The sequence below is a fragment of the Elephas maximus genome, chromosome X (assembly GCF_024166365.1).
Source record: "Elephas maximus indicus isolate mEleMax1 chromosome X, mEleMax1 primary haplotype, whole genome shotgun sequence".
NCBI classification, from domain to species: domain Eukaryota; kingdom Metazoa; phylum Chordata; class Mammalia; order Proboscidea; family Elephantidae; genus Elephas; species Elephas maximus.
The window spans coordinates 162,913,503-162,934,418 of record NC_064846.1 but is presented as its reverse complement, the minus strand read 5'-3'; the positions used below and the strand labels follow the sequence as shown (position 1 = coordinate 162,934,418).

At 41.3% G+C, this 20,916-nt stretch overlaps 1 protein-coding gene across 3 annotated transcripts in view; it reads right to left on the bottom strand.

Moving 5' to 3' along the window:
- CTPS2 (CTP synthase 2) overlaps window positions 1-20,916 on the bottom strand; it is a 107,075-nt gene that overhangs the window by 65,825 nt on the left and 20,334 nt on the right. For all 3 annotated transcript variants that reach the window (XM_049873379.1, XM_049873378.1, XM_049873380.1), the window contains exons 8-13: window positions 17,171-17,322; window positions 14,038-14,170; window positions 10,006-10,094; window positions 8,583-8,677; window positions 5,672-5,734; window positions 5,529-5,572 (exon numbers count right to left, since the gene is read on the bottom strand). In XM_049873379.1, the coding sequence (XP_049729336.1) occupies window positions 5,529-5,572; window positions 5,672-5,734; window positions 8,583-8,677; window positions 10,006-10,094; window positions 14,038-14,170; window positions 17,171-17,322 (576 nt within the window). The remainder of the gene's footprint in view (window positions 1-5,528; window positions 5,573-5,671; window positions 5,735-8,582; window positions 8,678-10,005; window positions 10,095-14,037; window positions 14,171-17,170; window positions 17,323-20,916) is intronic.

Sequence of the window (20,916 nt, the reverse complement as noted above, 5' to 3'; positions counted from 1 at the left end):
AAATTAAAGGGACTTGTGGGACACCATCAAGCCAATCAACACACACACTATGAGAGTCCCAGAAGGAAAACAGAGGCAGAAAGAATATTTGAGAAAGGGGCGAAAACTTCCCAAATTTGACAAAAGACATGAATCATAAGATACAAAATCCAAAATCCAAAACACTCAATGAATTCCAAGTAGGTAGGATAAACTCAAAGAGATCCACGCTTAGACACATTATAATTAAACTGTAAAAAACCAAAGATAAAGAGATAACCTTGAAAGCAGCAAGAGAAAAGCAAATTATTACCTACAAGGGATCCTCAGTAAGATTAACTGCTGATTTCTCCTCAGAAACCTTGGAGGCAAGAAGGCAGTGGCATGACATATTTAAAGGGCTGAAAGAAAAAAACTGTCAACCAAGAATTCTATAACTGGCAAAACTGCCCATCAAAAAGGAGGGCAAAATTAAGACATTCTCAGATAAACAAAAGCTGAGGGTAATTGTTACCACTAGACCTGTCTTATAAGAAATGCTAAAGGGAGTCCTTCAGGTTGAAATGAAAGGACACTAGACAGTACCTCAAAGCCGTATGAAGAAAAAAAGATCTCCGGTAAAAGTAATTTCATGTATAAATATAACAACCAGTTTTATGGTAATTAGGTTTTGTTATAACTCTACTTTTTATGTCCTACATGATTTAAAAGACAAATGTATAAAAAATAATTATAAATTTATGTTACTGGGTACATGATGGAAACCCTGGTGGCGTAGTGGTTAAGTACTATGGCTGCTAACCAAAGGGTCAGCAGTTCAAATCTGCCAGGCACTCCTTGGAAACTCTATGGGGCAGTTCTACTCTGTCCTGTAGGGTTGCTATGAGTTGGAATCGACTCGATGGCACTGGGTTTGGTTCTTTGGTTTGGGGTACATAATGTATAAAGATGTAATTTGTGGTAACAACAACATAAGGGTGGAGGAATGGTAAAGGAACAAGAGATTTTGTGTTATTGATGTTAAGTTGGTATCAATTGAAACTAGATTGTTACACATTTAAGATATTAAATGTAATCTCCATGGTAACCACAAAGAAAATACCTAATAGGCAAATGCATAGAGACAAAAATTTATTCATGGTTACCAAGGGCTGAGGAGGAGAGGGGAATGGGGAGTTCTTGCTGAAGGGGTGCTGAGTTTCTGTTTGGGGTGATGAATAACATTCAGAAATAGATAGTGGTGATAGGAGCACAACATGATGAATGTGATTAATGTCACTAAATTGTACACTTAAAAATGGTTAAAATGCCAACTTTTTAATGATATATATATAAAACCACAATAAAATAAATTAGAGAATTGAAATACTGACACATTCTACAGCATGAATGATCCTTGAAAACATTATGCTACAAGTGAAAGAAACCAGTCACAAAGGACCACATACTGTATGATTTCATAGAGACAGAAAATAGATTAGTGATTGCTGAGAGCTGGGAGAGATGGGGGCTTGGAGGGTGACGGCTAAGGGGTATGGGTTTTCTTTTTGGGATGATGAATATGTTCTTGTGCTGATGGTTGCACAACTCTATGAATATACTGAAAACTACCGAATTGTACACTTGAAATAGGAGAATTGTACAGTACGTGAATTACATCGTAATAAAGTTCTTATCAAAATAAATCAGTTGTGAAATGTGTGCTCTGTTAGGGGCGAGTGCAAGGCATAGGGGACAGAGGTAGGGAAAGAAAAAAAATTAGGAAAGGCTCCCAGGATGAAGAGAATGTTGCTGGCAACCAGGTTTGTTTGTTTGTTTTCATGAAATTCTTCGTTGGTCTTATTGAGGTTCCAGGGAAAGACGGATGCAGGAAGGAGGACATCTCGAGAATAGGGAATCTCAGGATGTGTTTGAGACACTAGTTCAGATTGCCCAAAAATAAACCCCAAAGCATGGGAGGAAAGGGATGCCACGAGATGAATTAGTCAAAGACACAATGGCCTTTGGTGTCCAGCCAAGAAACTTGGACTAGATGTTTTAAGCGAAAAGGACTCAGTGGAAGAGCAGCTGAAGAACGGTTGTCACTTTTGTTTTAGAAAGGGAGACAACTGCCAATGTGGAAAACAGACAGACAGGGACGAGTCTAGAGAGAGGACAGTCCATTTATTTATATTGGCTGTTATAAATTGTTGTCACAGCCAATTTAATCCTTTGCTAAACATTAGGCTTGAAAGCTGCTGCAAAGAGAAATCAGTCCAGGATTGGGTCTTCAAGGCATTGCCAACAAGATGAATTATACATCAAACAGGGTATATATGTATAACAATGTATACATACATACACACACTATATGTATATATATGTATATAACTTCAAAAGTTCTGGTGCTTATTAAGGAAATCCACCACACAATTAAAACAAAAGACAAGAATCACATGATTTTATCAACTGATGCAGAAAAGGCATTTGACAAAGTTCAACACTCATTCATGATAAAAACTCTCAGCAAAATAGGAACAGAAGGAAAATTCCTTAACATAATAAAGGGCGTTTATACAAAGCCAACAGCCAGCATCACCCTAAATGGAGAGAGCCTGAAAACATTCCCATCGAGATCGGGAACCAGACAAGGATGCCCTTTATCACCACTCTTATTCAACATTGTGCTGGAAGTCCTAGCAAGAGCAATTAGGCTAGAGAAAGAAATGAAGGGCATCCAGATTGGCAAGGAAGAAGTCAAAGTATCTCTATTTGCAGATGACATGATCTTATACACAGAAAACCCTAAGGAATCCTCCAGAAAACTACTGAAACTAATGGAAGAGTTCAGCAGAGTATCGGGATACAAGCTAAACACACGAAAATCAGTTGGATTCCTCTACACCAACAAAAAGAACATCGAAGAGGAAATCGCCAAATCAATGCCATTTACAGTAGCCCCCAAGAAGATAAAATACTTAGGAATAAATCTTACCAGAGATATAAAAGACTTATACAAAGAAAACTACAGTACACTTCTGCAAGAAACCAAAAGAGACTTACAGAAGTGGAAGAACATACCTTGCTCATGGATAGGAAGACTTAACATTATAATAATACCTATTCTACCAAAAGCGATCTATACACTTAATGCAATTCGGATCCAAATCCCAAGGATGTTCTTTAATGAGATGGAGAAACAAATCACCAACTTCATATGGAAGGGAAAGAGAACCCAGATAAATAAGGCATTACTGAAAAAGAAGAACAAAGTGGGAGGCCTTACTTTACCTGATTTTAGAACCTATTATACCACCACAGTAGTCAAAACAGCCTGGTACTGGTACAACAACAGACACATAGACCAGTGGAACAGAATTGAGAATCCACCATAAATCCATCCACATATGGGCAGTTGATATTTGACAAAGGCCCCAAAACAGTTAAATGGGGAAAAGACAGTCTTTTTAACAAATGGTGCTGGCATAACTGGATATCCATCTTCAAAAAAATAAAACAAGACTCATACCTCACTCCATGTACAAAAACAAGCTCAAAATGGATCAAAGGCCTAAATATAAAATCTAAAATGATAAAGATCATGGGAGAAAAAATAGGGACAACATTAGGAGCCCTAATACATGGCATAAACAGTATAGAAAACACTATAAAGAATGTAGAAGAAGAACTAGATAACTGGGAGCTCCTAAAAATCAAACACCTATGCTCATCCAAAGACTTCACCAAAAGAGTAAAAAGCCTACCTACAGACTGGGAAAAAGTTTTTAGCTATGACATTTCTGATCAGTGCCTGATCTCTAAATCTACATGATACTGCAAAACCTCAACTGCAAAAAGACAAATAACCCAATTAAAAAATGGGCAAAAGATATGAATAGACACTTCACTAAAGAAGACATTCAGGTAGCTAACAGATATATGAGGAAATGTTCACGATCACTAGCCATTAGAGAAATGCAGATCAAAACTACAATGAGATTTCATCTCACTCCAACAAGGCTGGCATTAATCCAAAAAACACAAAATAATAAAATGTTGGAGAGGCTGTGGAGAGACTGGAACACTTCTACACTGCTGATGGGAATGTCAAATGGTACAACCACTTTGGAAATCAATTTGGCACTTCCTTAAAAAGCTAGAAATAGAACTACCATACGATCCAGCAATCCCACTCCTTGGAATACATCCTAGAGAAATAAGAGCCTTTACACGAACAGATATATGCACACCCATGTTCACTGCAGCACTGTTTACAATAGCAAAAAGATGGAAGCGACCAAGGTGCCTATCAACGGATGAATGGATGTATAAATTATGGTATATTCACACAATGGAATACTACGCATCGGTAAAGAACAGTGAGGAATCTGTGAAACATTTCATAACACGGAGGAACCTGGAAGGCATTATGCTGAGTGAAATTAGTCAGAGGCAAAAGGACGAATATTGTATAAGACCACTATTATAAGAACTTAAGAAATAGTTTAAACTGAGAAGAAAATATTCTTTTGCAGTTACGAGGAGTGGGAGGGAGGGAGGGTGGGAGAGGGTATTCACTAATTAGATAGTAGATAAGAACTACTTTAGGTAAAGGGAAAGACAGTGCACAATACAGGGGAGGTCAGCACAATTGGACTAAACCAAAAGCAAAGAAGTTTCCTGAATAAACTGAACACTTTGAAGGCCAGTGTAGCAGGGGCAGGGGTCTGGGGACCATGGTTTCAGGGGACATCTAAACCAATTGGCATAAAATCTACTAAGAAAACATTCTGCATCCCACTTTGAAGAGTGGCATCTGGGGTCTTAAATGCTAGCAAGCCATCTAAGATGCATCAGTTGGTCTCAACCCACCTGGATCAAAGGAGAATGAAGAACACCAAGGACACAAGGTAATTATGAGCCCAAGAGACAGAAAGAGCCACAGGAACCAGAGTCTACATCATCGTGAGACCAGAAGAACCAATTGGTGCCTGGCTACAACTGATGACTGACTGACAGGGAACACAACAGAGCACCCCAGAGGGAGCAGGAGAGCAGTGGGATGCAGACCCCAAATTCTCATAAAACGGCCAGACTTAATGGTCTGACTGAGACTGGAAGGACCCCGGTGGTCATGGCCCCCAGACCTTCTGTTGGCCCAGGACAGGAGCCATTCCCGAAGCCAACTCTTCAGACATGGGTTGGACTGGACAATGGGTTGGAGAGGGATGCTGGTGAGGAGTGAGCTTCTTGGATCAGGTGGACACTTGAGACTATGTTGGCATCTCCTGCCTGGAGGGGAGATGAGAGGGTGGGGGGGTTAGAAGCTGGGGAAATGGACATGAGAGTGGAGGGAGGGAGCAAGCTGTCTCATTAGGGGGAGAGTAACTGGCAGTGTGTAGCAAGGTGTATATGGGTTTTTGCGTGAGAGACTGACTTGATTTGTAAACTTTCACTTAAAGCACAATAAAAAGGAAAAAATATATATATATCATAGCGCTTAATGAATTTAGGCAAGAACCAGAAACAAAATGACAATGGCACAGCCAGAAAGAAAACAAACCACTTACCACAGGAACGGGAGTATTTGGATCAAATTCTGTGGAATCAGCATCTGAGGATTAAGAAAAGAGTTCAATAACTTACAAATATTGCTGCAAATCTGTGTTTTGTATTGTTTTAATAAAAGGCTGTTAGTAAACTTTGGTCTTACCTTTCCAGTTAAGGCAGTTTCTTGCAAACTCAATCACTGCTAGCTGCATCCCAAGGCAAATTCCTATTTTAAAAAAGCACGTATAAAAAGTAAATGAACACTGGCAGTTCCTCAAAAAGATAATTAAACACAGAATCACCATATGACCCAGAAATTCCATTCCTAGGTATATACACCCAAGAGAGCACAAAGCAGCGACACAAACAGATACTTGTACACCAGTGTCCATTGCAGCACCATTCACAATAGCCAAAAGGTGGAAACAACCCAAATGTCCACCAACAGATGAATGAGTAAACAAAATATGATACGTACACACAGTGGAGTATTTCTCAGCCATAGAGAGAAATGAAGTCCTGATATATGCCACAACATGGATGAACCGTGAAGACTTACACTGACTGAAATATGCCAGACACAAAATGACAAAGATTACATGGTGCCACTTACAGGAAATATCTAGAATAGGCAAATGTATAGAGACCAAAGTTTATTAGTGGTTACCAGAGGCAGGAAGGAGGAGGAAACAGGGAGTTATTGCTGAAGGGGTATTGAGTTTCTGTTAAGGGCGATGAAAAGCGTTGGGAAATGGATGGGGTGAGGGTTGTGCAGCATGAGAAACATAATTAATATCTCTGAATTGCACAAGTAAAAATGGTTGAAATTGCAAATATTTTGTTATATTTTACCACAGTATAAAAAATGAACGAACATATGTTTATTCGTATTTTCTGTTCTTGGTCTGTTGGTCTGTCTCCTCCATCCAGAATGCAAGGCTTGAGAGCAAGACTCTGTTTCTTCTGTTCACTGCTTTATCCTTCACACTCAGAGCAATCCTGGGCAGACAGTACGGAAGGGGTTTAGACTACCAAGGAGCAAACTAACTTGCCCGGTTGAGGAAAGCGCCTGGCTCCTTCAGAGACTACCTAACAACACTCCAATTCAAGGGTCTTCTGGGCTGAGACATCACACACAGCATCACTCTTCTCAAGACAATTTCATAGCCCTAAACATGGACTTTACAGGCTAGACAGGCCAAGGGCTAGGATCTAAGGAGCACCCGCTAAGAGCAGTGAAGTGAGGGGTCTGCTAATCCACACAACTCCCCTATAACGTTCACAGAATGAAGAAAAGCAGCAGCTGAGGGGAGGTGGCACCTCCACTGTGGGTGTTATTGTGATGGAGGGCAGGGAAGAGAGACACAAAATCATACTGAACAGAGAGTTCCATAATAGACCAAGGAAGAGACCTGTGAAGGCCCAGGCTGTTGCCATGGGGATATCCCATAATTCATCTCTTCATTCAATATGGGCTCACTGTGCACGGGCACACATCAGGTTAGAGATAAATTAAACAGATATCTCCTGAATTCAGGGACCTTACAGCCTATGTGTGTGTTTGATTCTCTCCATAAACAAATACCAAAGAACATTCCAGATGTTATTATAGACATATACAAGGTATACTGGGGACTCAAAGGAAGAAGCAATCAATACTACCGGGCACACCAGGACAAAAGTCGATGAATGTGAAATAGCTGAGTGCTTTGGGGGAACTTCAGAAAGTTCCATATGGCTAAGACATCAAGAGATGCTGTATTCAAGAGAAAGCTAAAGAGTTGCAAATGATTCTACACAGTCAACAAAATTACATAATGAACCTAACCAAGTTTAGACAGTAACAATGCAAGAGTACTTCAAAAGAAAACAATTGCCCAGATGAACCGAAATGGGTAAAACAAAACAAGGTGTCAAGCTTACTCCTGATTTTTTCTGTAAAAATAGACTCCAAATGGGCAGCATCTAGAGAACTAACCAAATACCAGGCAATGGGGAAAATGAACAGTCTGCTGATACTAAAAAGGAACCAAGCCAAGGCACTGTTCATAAACTCAGCCAAAAGAGCCAAAGTGCAGTGGCAAACACTGCCTCTCCCACTCGCCATGTTGCCTGAAGCCCAGCTCCCGGGCTACCCCATACTTAAGGCTCCACATCACCTACTTTCACTGGCACAGAAGCTGGCTGTGCATTGCAATTTCAACAAAAGCATTAAAAAGGCCAGAATGCACCAAATTTAACAGAGCAGTTCCCTGTGAAGTTAGATGGTCTTTCCAAATGTGTTTTCTGTAAGGAACGTAAAAATTTCAATTCAAACTTTTTTTTTCTGATTACAAAGAATATTGTGGAGTTTTGCTGACTGGTTCTTTACTTGAGGTGGTGAGAGGATGGGTGGTGCAAACAGTTAATGTACTCGGCTGCTAACCCAAACGTTGGAGGTTTGAGTCTACCCAAAAGGACCTCAGAAGAAAGGCCTAGTCATCCACTTCCAAAAAATCAACCATTAAAAACCCGGTGGAGCACAGTTCTACTCTGACACACAGGGGGTCGCCATGAGTTGAAACTGACTTGGAAACAACTGGTTAAGGGCAGGTGCAGACAGTGACTTCTCCCAGCCTGTTGCTATACAACCAGAACGGTGGTAAGTTCTTCTAGCAGATGGAGAGTGGACAAACATTTTCTGGAAAGGGCCAGATAGTAAATATTTTAGGCTTTGCAGGCTGTAGGGTCTCAAACTCTGCTATTGTACTGCAAACGCAGCCAAAGACAATATATAATCAAATTGGTGTGGCTAAACTATGGGGCAGTTTTACTCCGTCATATAGGGTCGCTATGAGTCAGAATTGACTTGACGGCACTGGGGGTTTTTTTATGTTCCAATAAAACTTTATAAAAACAGACCGCGGGCCAAATTTGGTCTTCAGGCTATAGTTTGTCAATCCCTGTAGCAGACTATTCGCTGCCTGAACTTTCAAATCTGAGTTCACACCTTTCACTCTCCTGTTAAGCGTCACCCCTACTAGGTATCAAAAATCTAATACATTCACAGGATGATTAAAAAACTTAAGTTTTACCCAGAAAAGGAATCTTCTTTGTCCTGGCCCAAGAAATCGCCTGGAGTTTTCCCAATGTTCCTCTGATTCCGAAGCCTCCTGGCACAAGAATACCACTGTAATTGACACAAGAGGAGGGTAAGTTTGCCGAGCCTCTCTTCCCAGCCTCTCTTTTCAGCCATTCATGCTTACTGATCCCCAATCCCATGCTTAGCGCAAACACTAATGAATATGCTTGAGGTCTCTTTTCAGGACTGACTGCAAGATTTCAAATCCTGAACTTTCTTCTTGAAATCTTCCTGGTGATATAAAGAAGCTGCAACACTTCCTCACAACTGACCTGGATACATATTGGCTGACAGGACTTTTTTTTTTTTTAATAGTAACCAAGAAATCTAATTTAATTAAACATGGCACCAGGAGAAGAATCTAAATAAAAACAGGCTAAGGTTCTTTTCACGGGGGGAGTGTTAGTTCAGTGGTAGAATCCTTGCCTTCCATGGAGGAGACCCGGGTTCGATTCCCGGCCAAGGCACCACATGTGCAGCCACCACCTGTCTGTCAGTGGAGGCCTGCGTGTTGCTAGGATGCTGAACAGGTTTCAGTGGAGCTTCCAGACTAAGACAGACTAGGAAGAAAGGCCTACTTCCAAAAATTAGCCCATGAAAACCCTACGGATCACAATGGTTCGGTCCACAACTGAACATGGGGATGGTACAGGACGGGGCAGTGTTTCGTTCCATTGTGTGTGGGGTCGCCATGAGTCGGGGGCCAGCTGAATGGCAGCTAATAACAACAAGGTTCTTTTCAAAGCACTATTATAAAAATCTTAAGATCTATTACATAATTAGAAAGAGTTAAACTGGTAAAAATCAGCCTAAGATTTCAACTGCCAATTAAGTAGTGGAAAATGAAAATTTCCCAGCTAGAAGACACCTTAGAGACCTTCTAGGCCAACACTCCTTTGACTGAAGTCAAGAGAAGAATCAGGGAGGGTGATGCTTCCCTCGTGATACAATGCTGCCCCCAAGAGTTCTACTGCTTACTTACAAAATAAAACCAAGCAGAAAAGGATGTTGCAAAGAAAATACACTCAAGAGGGAAGGGTTCTCAATCTTGTACTTTAATTTTTTATATGTAAAATTCATCTCTGCATCTCTCAGTACAATCAGACCTCTTATGCTAAAGGTCAAACTTCAACACATGTTCTCTCCCATACCGCATCCAGTTCCCCCCTAAATAAGCCCAATCCCAGTGCACATGCCAGAGACATTAGTGTGGCACGTTTCAAAGTGAACATGGTGTGAAGGCAGCACAGCCACCTACAACAACCACAGTATCCCACGCTCCCTCTCGAATGCAGAAAAATCAGTCACTGGGGGTTAAGTGAAAAGCACACTAGCACTCCCCAGCTGCCTGGTGGGGGTGCTCCCTGGATACTCACTCGGCTTTGCATATCTTCTGCCATGCTTCATGGAATTTCACAGGGTCTTCATTTTCTGTGACCTGCTCCAGGTCAACGGAGTCTATGTACTAAAAAACATCCATCAGATAAAAGGAACATTTAATTGAAAAAAAAAACTCTTAAAAATACTGGTGCCATCTAACACTATGACACATTGTTCGATAACTGTTTACTAAGCCAAACACTGTCCTGGACACCAGCGATAGAAAAATACATCTCTGTCTTGTGGCTCTTATAATCTTTCAGGTCTCTGCACTACCGTGTGACAATGGCATTACCTTAGGAAGTACCTAGGAGCCACACCTCATCTAGACTTGGGCACTGGAGGAAAGAAGGGAAGGAGCAATGTCAGAGAAGATTCTCTGGGGGATGTGATAGCCAAGAAGCTCAGCCTGGAGGATGAGTAGAAGCAAATGAGGATGTGTGCACTTAACGTTGGGAAGAGGGTGAGGAAGGTGTGCAGGGGACAAAGGAGGAGGGGAGCCATGTATGAAACCTCAGGCCAAAGTGCAGCCAGTATGAAACCCCAGAAGAAAGAGAGAAAGTGGTGGCCACTCTGGGACCTTCAGAAGAGGCTCCACCCAGCCAAAGGAGAGAGAGATCTGATTGGCTGGAGCGAGAAGGGTGAAGGATAAGCCACAGTACAAAGTTTGCACTTGAAGCCACTGAAACATCTTGAGTAAGGCGTGACAGGAACAGAGAGCTCGGTACTTTAGAAAGATCACTTGGGGTTTGACATGGAAAATGGAGGGAAAGACTGGCGGCTGGAAGCCAGTCGGGAGGCTGCTGCAGTAAGGCAGCCCAGATACACACATAAACAAACTGGGCTGCAAAATGATACAACTAGTGCTTGAAGAGCTTAATTCATCTGGTTAGTCCACTAGAAACCTGGATCCAACATACATATAATGAGTAAATATGCCCCAGGCATGGCCTAGATCTGGGATTGCATCAATTCCAACTTATAGCGACCCTATATGACAGAGTAGAACGGCCCCATAGGGTTTCCTAGGCTGTAATCTTTACAGGAGCAGATCACCAGGTCTTTCTCCCGTGGAGCCGTTGGTGGGTTCGAAGCCAAGTGCTTAATCATTACACCACCAGGGCTCCTTCCAGGGGCTAGGAGAAAGGGATAATAGGAAGTTTCTGTTTGGGTGATGAAGAAGTGTGGGAAATAGTAGCAATGGTGGCACAACATGAGGAATATAATTAATGCCAATGAAATATACACTCGAAAATGGTTAAAACGGCAAATTTTGTGTTATATATATTTTACCACAATAAATAAAAAATGTTTTTAAAAAGAATACAACAAGCATTGAGCACTATTCATACTAGCTAAAAGGTGGAAACACCTAAATGTCCATCAACTAATGACTGGATCAGCAAAATACAGTACAAACACACAATAGAATAGTATTCAGCCAGAAAAAGTAACGAAGTACTGATACATGCTACCATATGGATGAGCCTTGGAAACATTATGCTGCACGAAAGAAGCCAGACATACAAGGTCACGTATCCTCTGATTACATGTATATGAACTATCCAAGCCTAGGCTGTTGCCGTCAAGTCGATTCCGACTCATAGCGACCCTATAGGACAGAGTAGAACTGCCCCATAGAGTTTCCAAAGAGCGCCTGGTGGATCTGAACTGCCGACCTTTTGGTTAATAGCCGAGCTCTTAACCACTATGCCACGAGGGTTTCCATGAACTATCCAGACAAGGTAAATTCAGGGAGACAGAAAGTAGACTAGTGGTTGCCAGGGGCTGGGAGGCAGAGAAAATGGGGAGGGAGTGCTTAATGGGTATGGGGTTTCCTTTTGGGCCGATGAAGATGTTCTGGGGCTAGACAGAGGTGGCGGTTGGACAACACTGTGGATATGCTAAAGGCCACTGAATCGCACGTTTTGAAATGGTTAAAATCGTAGATTTTATAATACGTCTATTTTACCACAATCAAAAAAAACAGAGACTATGACAAGGCCATAATTCAAACAGTACTTAGTAGAGGCAAATGTCAATGAAGTCTAATAAATGAGTAACTATGTACAGAATAGTCCTTATATATTATTTTAGTATTTCTTTTGTAAAAATTACTATCTAAATATATCTTAAGAGACAAAATGTTACAAGCTTTATAAAATTTGTGCTATAGCAATTTTTCTATGGTGTTGGTGTTTTTTTCTGGAAGGGGGTGGAAAGCTCAAGGATGGGAGGGATAGGAAGTGAAATATCCCTTGAAAAGAAAAAAAATAAAACATGATTAGGACAGAAGGGACCGGAAAGAGGACAGAGAAAAATTGGAAAGGTCCTAAACGGGTTTCTAAGAAGAAGTTGGTAAATTTCTTGAACATATAAATGTATCTTCTTGCTCGTTATATCAAGGTTTTACCATTTAAATCAAGATAGTAAGGCTTGCTTAAACTGTGACATACCTATTGCGCGAGGCTGAAAAACGGTCTCCCAAAATAAAATTGATGCCCTAATCCCTGGAACCTATGCATCTTACCTTATATGGCAAAAAAAGGGCTTCGCAGATTTGATTAAGTTAAGGACCCTGAGATGGGGAGACGATTCTGGATTATCCAGGTGGGTCCTAAATGCAATCACGTGTATCCTCGTAAGAGGAAGGCAGACGGAGATTACACACATACAAACCAGGAGAAAGCAATGTGATCACAGAGGGAGACCGGAGTAATGGAGCCACAAGCCAAGGAACACCGACAGCCTCCAGAAGCTGGAAGGGGCAAGGAACGGATTCTCCCCAAGGGCTTGCAGAGCGAACGCAGCCCTGCCAACACCTTGATTTCTGCCCAACGCAACTGATTTCATACTTCTGGCCTCTGGAACTGTGTGAATCAATTTCTGTTGTTTAAATCACCAAGTTGGTGGTCATTTGTTACAATAGCCATAGGCAACTAGTACACCGAGACAGAACATCATAAAATAAAAATATTTATGTGTACGTAGAAAAAAGTCCAAAAGGGTATAAATCAAACTGGCAACAACAGGTACGCCAGAGAAATGGGATTTCAGGAAGGAGGAATCGTCTACCTTCTGTATTTTGCATTTAGATTTTCTACAGTGAGCATGTATTGCTTTCATAATTAAAAACTTTTAAAAGACTAGAATATATTCAAGCTGTTTAGGATAACTATACCTCTGCGATCCCATAATACTTTTTTCAAAAAATAACTATTACTGTTTCCCAGCTATCACGACTCCAGGTTAGAAAAGAGAATATAGCATTTTTAAAATCTAGGTTCATTTCCAATGCTTAAGTGAAAAAAAGTTCTACTATTTTCTTGTTAGCCAAACACAGTGCACTTAAATAAGCACTGTGAAGTACATGCTAAGGTTGATTCCAGAAATCATGCCTTAAACCTGTGTGCAGAAAAGAGTTAACACAGTAGGCCTGAGACCGTTTTCCTTAGGACTTGCTTACAAGGTTGGCCCTTGGCTGGCATCTGGGGTCTTGGATTCAGGAGGATACCCACCAGTAACTGATCAGGGTGGCTCACTGTGCTTAAACTGTTTGTACAAACAACATGGTTTATGCTGAACACCTGCTTTCCTCATGAGAGCCTGGAATTTTGGAACATGCTAGGTAGGGGGCACCTATATGACCAGCCCCCGATAAAGCCCTGGGCACTGAGTCTCTAAAGAGTTTCCCTAGTAGACAACATTTCAATGGGTTGTCATGACTTGTTTCTGGGAAAATAAGGTGTGTCCTGTGTGGCTCCATGAGGAGAGGACTCTGGAAACTTGTGTCCGGTTTCCCCCGTACTTCACCCTACACGCCTTTTCCCTTTGCTGATTTTGCTGTCTCCTTTCGCTATAATAAATCACAGCCGTGAGTACGACTATATGCTGAGTCCTGGAAGTCTTCCTAACAAATCGTCGAAACTGGGGGTGGTCTTGGGGATCCCTGACTAAACCTGCCTCTCTGACAGATGAGATATTCAGGTGAATCATTAAAATATCTGGAAGGCCAGGCTGGGACTCACCATCAGATTCAACTTGCGATTGATGGCCAAGGCCGAGTGTTCCAGGGCCTTGAACACGGAGGCGTAGCAATCCCTGAGCTTGGTATATTTGCCAACCAGGGCTATGGAGCATGTTTTCTGTAACCTTTCATACCTGAGGAGAAAGACATGCTTAAAGGTTATATGCATCTTTAAGATAATATCACGAACGTAATAATGGCAGCCACCGTTCTTATTCCTCAGAGCAGATGAGCCTCACACTCGATACACTTGACTCAAAATATCCCCCAAATAACTAAAATCTGTAAGCCAACAGATTTCAAAGTCATAAGAAATCCCAAAGCTGGCTCATATAAGCAGGCACAAATTGGGAAACACAGATATAAACCTGAGGAGAGTATACGAAAAAGTTAAAAGCATTAAAACGAAAAAAAGCCTCTCCTCAAGTCATAAACAAGAGCTGTTCTCAAAGTCATTTTTAAGGTGACATTGTATAAGAAAATGCATTCTGGCTGTCAATAAGAAACATTCACCAATATTAACTTTGTAAGGTGACATTGTATGAGAAAATGCATTCAAAGTGTCTACATTAAAAATTGTTACATTCCCAGCTGGCCCACAAAAGCCTGGTTATTCATGATATGCCCAAAGAATGGAGCTAAGAGAACGATTTAAAACATTACACGCCATTTAGATCATTTTTATGAGAAAGTTCCATTCTCCATACGACTCTCAATCAGATTTTAACCATTAGAGACACGAGCTTTTGTGTTGCTTTTGGCAGGAAATCTGCTCAAAGAAGAACATGAAAGAGACATTTGCACATACTTCTGGTCTGGTATGAAGTATGTGCAAATGTCATCTTGGGGCTGAAGGAGTTTTAGGGCTTTGAAGCCAACCTTTCCCAAAGCCTCTTAGAACAAAAATGTTACCGTGACGAGGAACACTCCCCTTTCATATCCCTTCATCACCCACAGCTACAAAGACGGCAGAAGAAATGTGTCTGCACACAGGCTGGGTGGAGAAAATGCACATCAAGCTAAGAATTCAAACTGACAGTGAAGGTGACTTCCTAGAAAGGTGATTGATGTACCTTAAGTTACTACTGAATTTCATGTTGCTCTGGAGATTTCCAAGCTGCCCATGCTTCACCTTACTTCTACATACAGGATGCAAATAACAGACACCAAAACCAAACTCATTGCCCTCAAATCAATTCCTACTTGTGAGACCCTATACGACAGAGAAGAAATGCCCCATAAGGTTTCCAAGGAGTGGCTGGTGGATTCAAACTGCCAACCTTTTGATTAACAGTTGAGCTCTTAACCACTGCACCACCAGGGCTCCAAATAACAGAAAGGAAGGTGATATCCAAGGATCCTGAAGAGCCAAGTATCCAAGACAACATCATCAGAGGAAGATGTTTCCTGTCCCAAAGCACCACCTCAGGGGTGGCACTCACACCACACTTTAGCATGGCAGGTGGGGTGAGCACTCACCCCCATCCTCATCTCCCTCGCGGGGAGGGACGTCAGCTCTGCTCCCGGAGGGAAGCAGGACTGGAGTCAACATCATCTCGTCCTCCTTCTGCTCCCTCACTGTCTGGACTTCCCTGGGGGAGGAGGAGTCACCTAGTAGCCAGCAAGGCAGGTGAGTACACCGGGTCACCACTGCCCAGGAAGGTGTCCTGGGCCCATGCCCTCTGCCTCTCTTTCCGTCTCAGACCTGCAAGCCGGGCTCTTGGAACACTTTCGGGCCAACCAAGCATCTCCCTCTGCTCATGGAGGGTTGTTTTTTAAGTGCCTAAAGAGGATCAGCCCCAAGCTGCCAAGAAATTCCAGAGGGCAGGAGCTTCCTTGTATCATCGTTCTTTACAGTTCATAAATTCAGAAATTGCACTTTATTCCTGATTCTACTTGCCCCGGAAATTCAAAAAAATTTTTTTTTTAATTTTAAGTGAAAGGGCAAGACAATTTGCATCTGACCTGTTAGTTACCTACAATGGTCAGGAATTTTTATCACCATCAAATCATTTTCAATTATTGTTACCAACATCAGCAACCAACACTTCATGCTGGACATGACGTTAAGTGCCTTCCATGTTTCTCTTGAAATTGCCACAATCATTCCACTATTATCTCTGTTATCTATGGACAGGAGAACAAGCCCAGAGAGGTTAAGCAATCCACCCAAATTCACACAGTTAGTAAGAGGGGGACCCAGGGTCTGAATCCACAGCGCCTGATGCCGGAATCTACACTTTGAATTGCTGCACCTTCTCCCTCTGACCCAAGCCACATAAGCCAGGTTGCCTATGACTTTATGGAGTCACACCTCATCCATATTTAGTAAAAGGAAATAGGCTCCTAGGATTTGATTTGATTTGAATTCCACATGACTTCAAAATCGGACAAACCTTGCTTAAATTAATATGATTCTCTTAAAGCTAAAACCTATCGAAGGTTTTAGTAATGCTGCTGAATAGTTAACACCTGCAGGGCTGGACCAATAACGGCATAGTCAAAATGTCCCATTCAAAGGAATTTTCTGTAGGAAAGGTTATCAAACCTTAAAAACCAGTAAAACTCAACAAAACAAACAAAAAAAGACCCCATGACATCCAGAATTGTTTAAAATATTCAGAAAGAAATAAAGCAGTGTCTCAAAACCCTTCTGGAATCCATCTTCCTTCAATTCACTTTGCTCTAAATAGAGCAAAACCAAAGGCCCCAGAAATCAGCAAAGAATCCAGCAAAACACCATAACAATGTGCTGTTGTTACGTGCCATGTAGTCGTTTCCGATTCATAGCAACCTCATGTGACAGAGTAGAAGGACCCCCATAGGGCTTTCTAGGCTGTGATTTTCACGGGAGCAGATCGCCAGGTCCTTCTCCTGCAGACCCACCAGGGGGGTTCAAACCACCAACCATTCGGTTAGTAGTCAAGTGCTTAACCGTTGTGTCACCATGACTCCTTACAGAATTTACTTTGGAACCATGCAAATACACAGCCAGATACAGCCAGACCATAACATACACATACAGAAAGCCAAATGTGACACAGTAACTTTTCAAGTAAATCTTAATTCTACTCCCAACCCCATTCTAAACCCAAGAATTATTAAAGATTATACTAGTAATCCTTTTCACATACCTGTCAGCCATGTTTCTCCACTTGAAAAGCAAATTACTTGCAGAGTCAATAACGGGCAGGTCCAACCTCTCTTTAAAATACTTAACAATGCCTTGTTCATCCAAAAGCACAGGGACTCGGTATGTGGAAGAAACATCATGGATACATATTACCTGATAAATGATGATAAAACAACATATTGAAATGGAACAGACTCAAATCTGGCACATAATGATATACTTCAGCTCGAGAATGAATCAGAACTCAAGAGAGGCAGTGGCCATTTATTTAAGAAGATATAAGAAAGTCAAGAGCCCAGCCACCTAAATAACAGTCAGAATTAACAAAGGGTTGGTGTTGTTAGCTGTCATCAAGTTGGCCACCAACTCATGCACAACAGAACAAAACGTTGCCCAGTCCTGTGCCATGATCGGTTGCGGACTGGACTGCAGTGATCCACATGGTTTTCATTGGCTGATTTTCAGAAGTAGACCGCTGAAAGCTGTTTAGCATCATGGCAACACGCAAACGTCCACTGGCAGACTGTATGGCGGCTGTGCATGAGGTGCGTTGGCTGGGAATCAAGCCTGGGTTTCCCGCATGGAAGGCGAGAATTCTACCGCTGAACCGCCATTGCCCCCTTAACATAAGGTTAAACCCAAAAATCTTAGTTTAACTTAATTAAAAACTCTTTGAATCCGTTATTTTACCTCTGGAACCATGGCTGTTTTATATGTCAATATCCAAGAGCCCTGGTCCAAGGCACCATGTTCTAAGTCTGGGTTAAAGCAGTAGCAATGAACTGTCTTCTAAATGTGGGAACGCAGTTTGTTTATTCGTTTGTTTGCTGTTGTTGCCACTGTAGTTGTTTTTTCTAAGGCTTTGTTCCCGGCTCCCTTCATTTCAGTAAACTTACATACACATATTTATCATAATAAAATTAATTACAGATGTTAGAGGGGACAGGGTCCCTTAAATACCAGTCAGTGCCTGGCTGTGGTTGTTTTTCATACTTACTCTAATGGGCTCTCACCACCCTCTCAACTACATCCAATGGGCAACTTGCAGGCATTTAAGGACCTGCCACATCGTAAATAAACACCAAATGTTCTCCCAATTGAACAGATTCAGCCTCTGAAACCCACAGCTATCAAATCAAGCGTTCCTATACTGTTTGAATATTATAAATGTGATACTTGAAATACTCATGCCTCATTTCTGCATTCACCATTGTGATTCAAATGCCCAGATGTCACTGACATGAGGCTCCATTCCAATTCCTAACTAAAACTCTTCCAGTTTACAAAAACCTCTGGACAGCCACAAGCCCCACAAGTAGAAGGCCTAAGAACATGGAGCTATTTACTCACATATTCTGCAGGCCAGACAGAGTTTTTCGAATAGCATGGTAATAAAGCACACCTACAGAGACCCGCCTCTGCCTACTTCATCCCTCCTCAGCGGTCCACACGAGGAGAATTTTAGACGCACATTCACTGGGACTAACGAAAAGGCTAAGACTAAGAATAACTCACATCAGAAGAAACCATATGATGAAAAATGGCTAATAAAGCAGTCTGTGGACAATGAGAAACATCATCAATGTCACTGAATTGTACACGTAAAAATTGTTCAATAACAAATGTTTTTTTTTTTTTGGTAGATATATTTACCACAATGACAAAAAAAAGTAGTCAAGACCAGAAGAACTAGATGGTGCCTGGCTACCACTACCGACTACTCTGACCAGGGACACACAACCGGTGGTCCCAGACAGAATGGGAGAAAAATGTAGAACAAAACACCAATTATTGAAAAAGGCCAGACTTACTGGACCAGTAGAGGCTAGAGGAACCCCCAAGATTATCGTCCTGAGATACCCTTTAACCTTGGAACTGAAACCACACCCAGAGGTCACCTTTCAGCCAAATAACAAATTGTATCATAAAATAAACAATATCACCAGTGAGTACAGAGCTTTAAAAAAAAAAAAAGGTCAACATTTACCCTAAAGCAAAGATGAGAATGTATGGGGGGCAGGGAAGCTAGACTAATGAAAACAGAACAACCAGAATGAAAATTATGAGTATATTAATACATCATGAAAAACGTAACCAATGTCACTGAACAATATGTATTAAAAAAGAAAAAAAACAAACCTGTTGCCGTTGAGTCGATTCCAACTCATAGTAACCCTACAGGACGGAGTAGAAGTGCCCCGTGGAGTTTCCAAGGAGGGCCTGTGAATTTTAACTGCTGACTTTTTGGTTAGCAGCCGTAGCACTTAACCACTACACCACCAGGGTTTATGAATAAAATGTATAGATATTACTAAATAGGAACCTAATTTGCTGTGTAAATTTTCACCAAAAAACACACCAAAAAAAATCATTTTTAAAAAAAGTAGTCTAAGGACTGATAGGACTGAGCATTCTTATATGAAATAGAAACTACAGAGTCTAGACGTTTAGACTAAAACTTGTGTACTCAGAGTTTTCAGCAAACCAACTCAAAAGTTTTATCCTCCTAGTTCAGAACCAGGTTATATTTGTGTAATACGTACCCCAAGTATTGGTCTCTACTCTTTAGGAGCAAAAGAGAAAGAAGGAAACCAAAGACTCAGAGAAGAAACTAGTCTACAGAGCTGACAGCCTATAAAAGCCACAACCTCATCTACCCCGAGATGAGAAGAAGTAGATGGACCCTGATAAAACCGGACAAAAATGTGGAACAGAACTCAAATTCTTAAAAAATTCAGACTTACTGAACCAGTTGAGACTAGTGGACTCCCTGCGATACTCTTTAAACCTTGAACCAAAACTATCCTCCGAGGTCACCTTTTAGCGAAATAATGGATTGGCACACAAAATAAAGGATATTACCCATGAGTATGGTTCTCCGTGAAAAAACCATTTATATGAGACCAAAAGGTCAACAATTACTCTAAAGCAAAAATGAAACGATAAGGGGGCAGGTAAACTAGAGTACTGTAAATGGAACAACCAGAATGCAATTAAAGAGAATGTTGATACATTGTGAAGAATGTAACCAATGTCACTGAACAATTTGTGTAGAAATTGCCAAATGTGAACCTAAATTGCTGTGTAAACTCACTGAAAACACAATAAAATATTATTTAAGAAAGAATGAATTGGGAACTTTCCCATCCTTGTAATACAAAATGAACTTTGGAAACCTAAAAAAATACTTACACAAGGTACTATTCACCAAAAGGAAGAATACAAAAAAACCTGAACAAAAACAAAATGACTTGCCAACATACAAATGCCTATGATCCCCCTGAAACCTGCCATCACATTTTTTAAAGTAGCTCAGACTTATATATTGACTCTGAAGCTTAAAGCAGGAGGCTCTTCATCAGACAGCCTCCTGAGAAATAGAAACCCAATTAGATGGTTTTTAGGCTTCAGAGCACCCAGATCTAATCTGAGGAAAAGAAAAGCTTTCAGCCAAACCTTAGCCTTTCCCTGAGCACCACCCATAAACCCCTTTTTAAACTATAGTCAACTCCAATACCTCGCACCCGAGCGTTATCGCCAACAAGAGACAAAGAGAAGAAAAATCAAAACCCATTGCTGTTGAGTCCATTCCAACTCATAGCGACCCTACAGGACAGAGTAAAACTGCCCGATAGTTTCCAAGGAGCGCCTGGTGGATAAGAACTGCCGACCTTTTGGTTAGTAGCCATAGCACTTAACCACTATGCCACCAGAGTTTCCACAGAGATAAGAGAAGGAGGGAAAAAA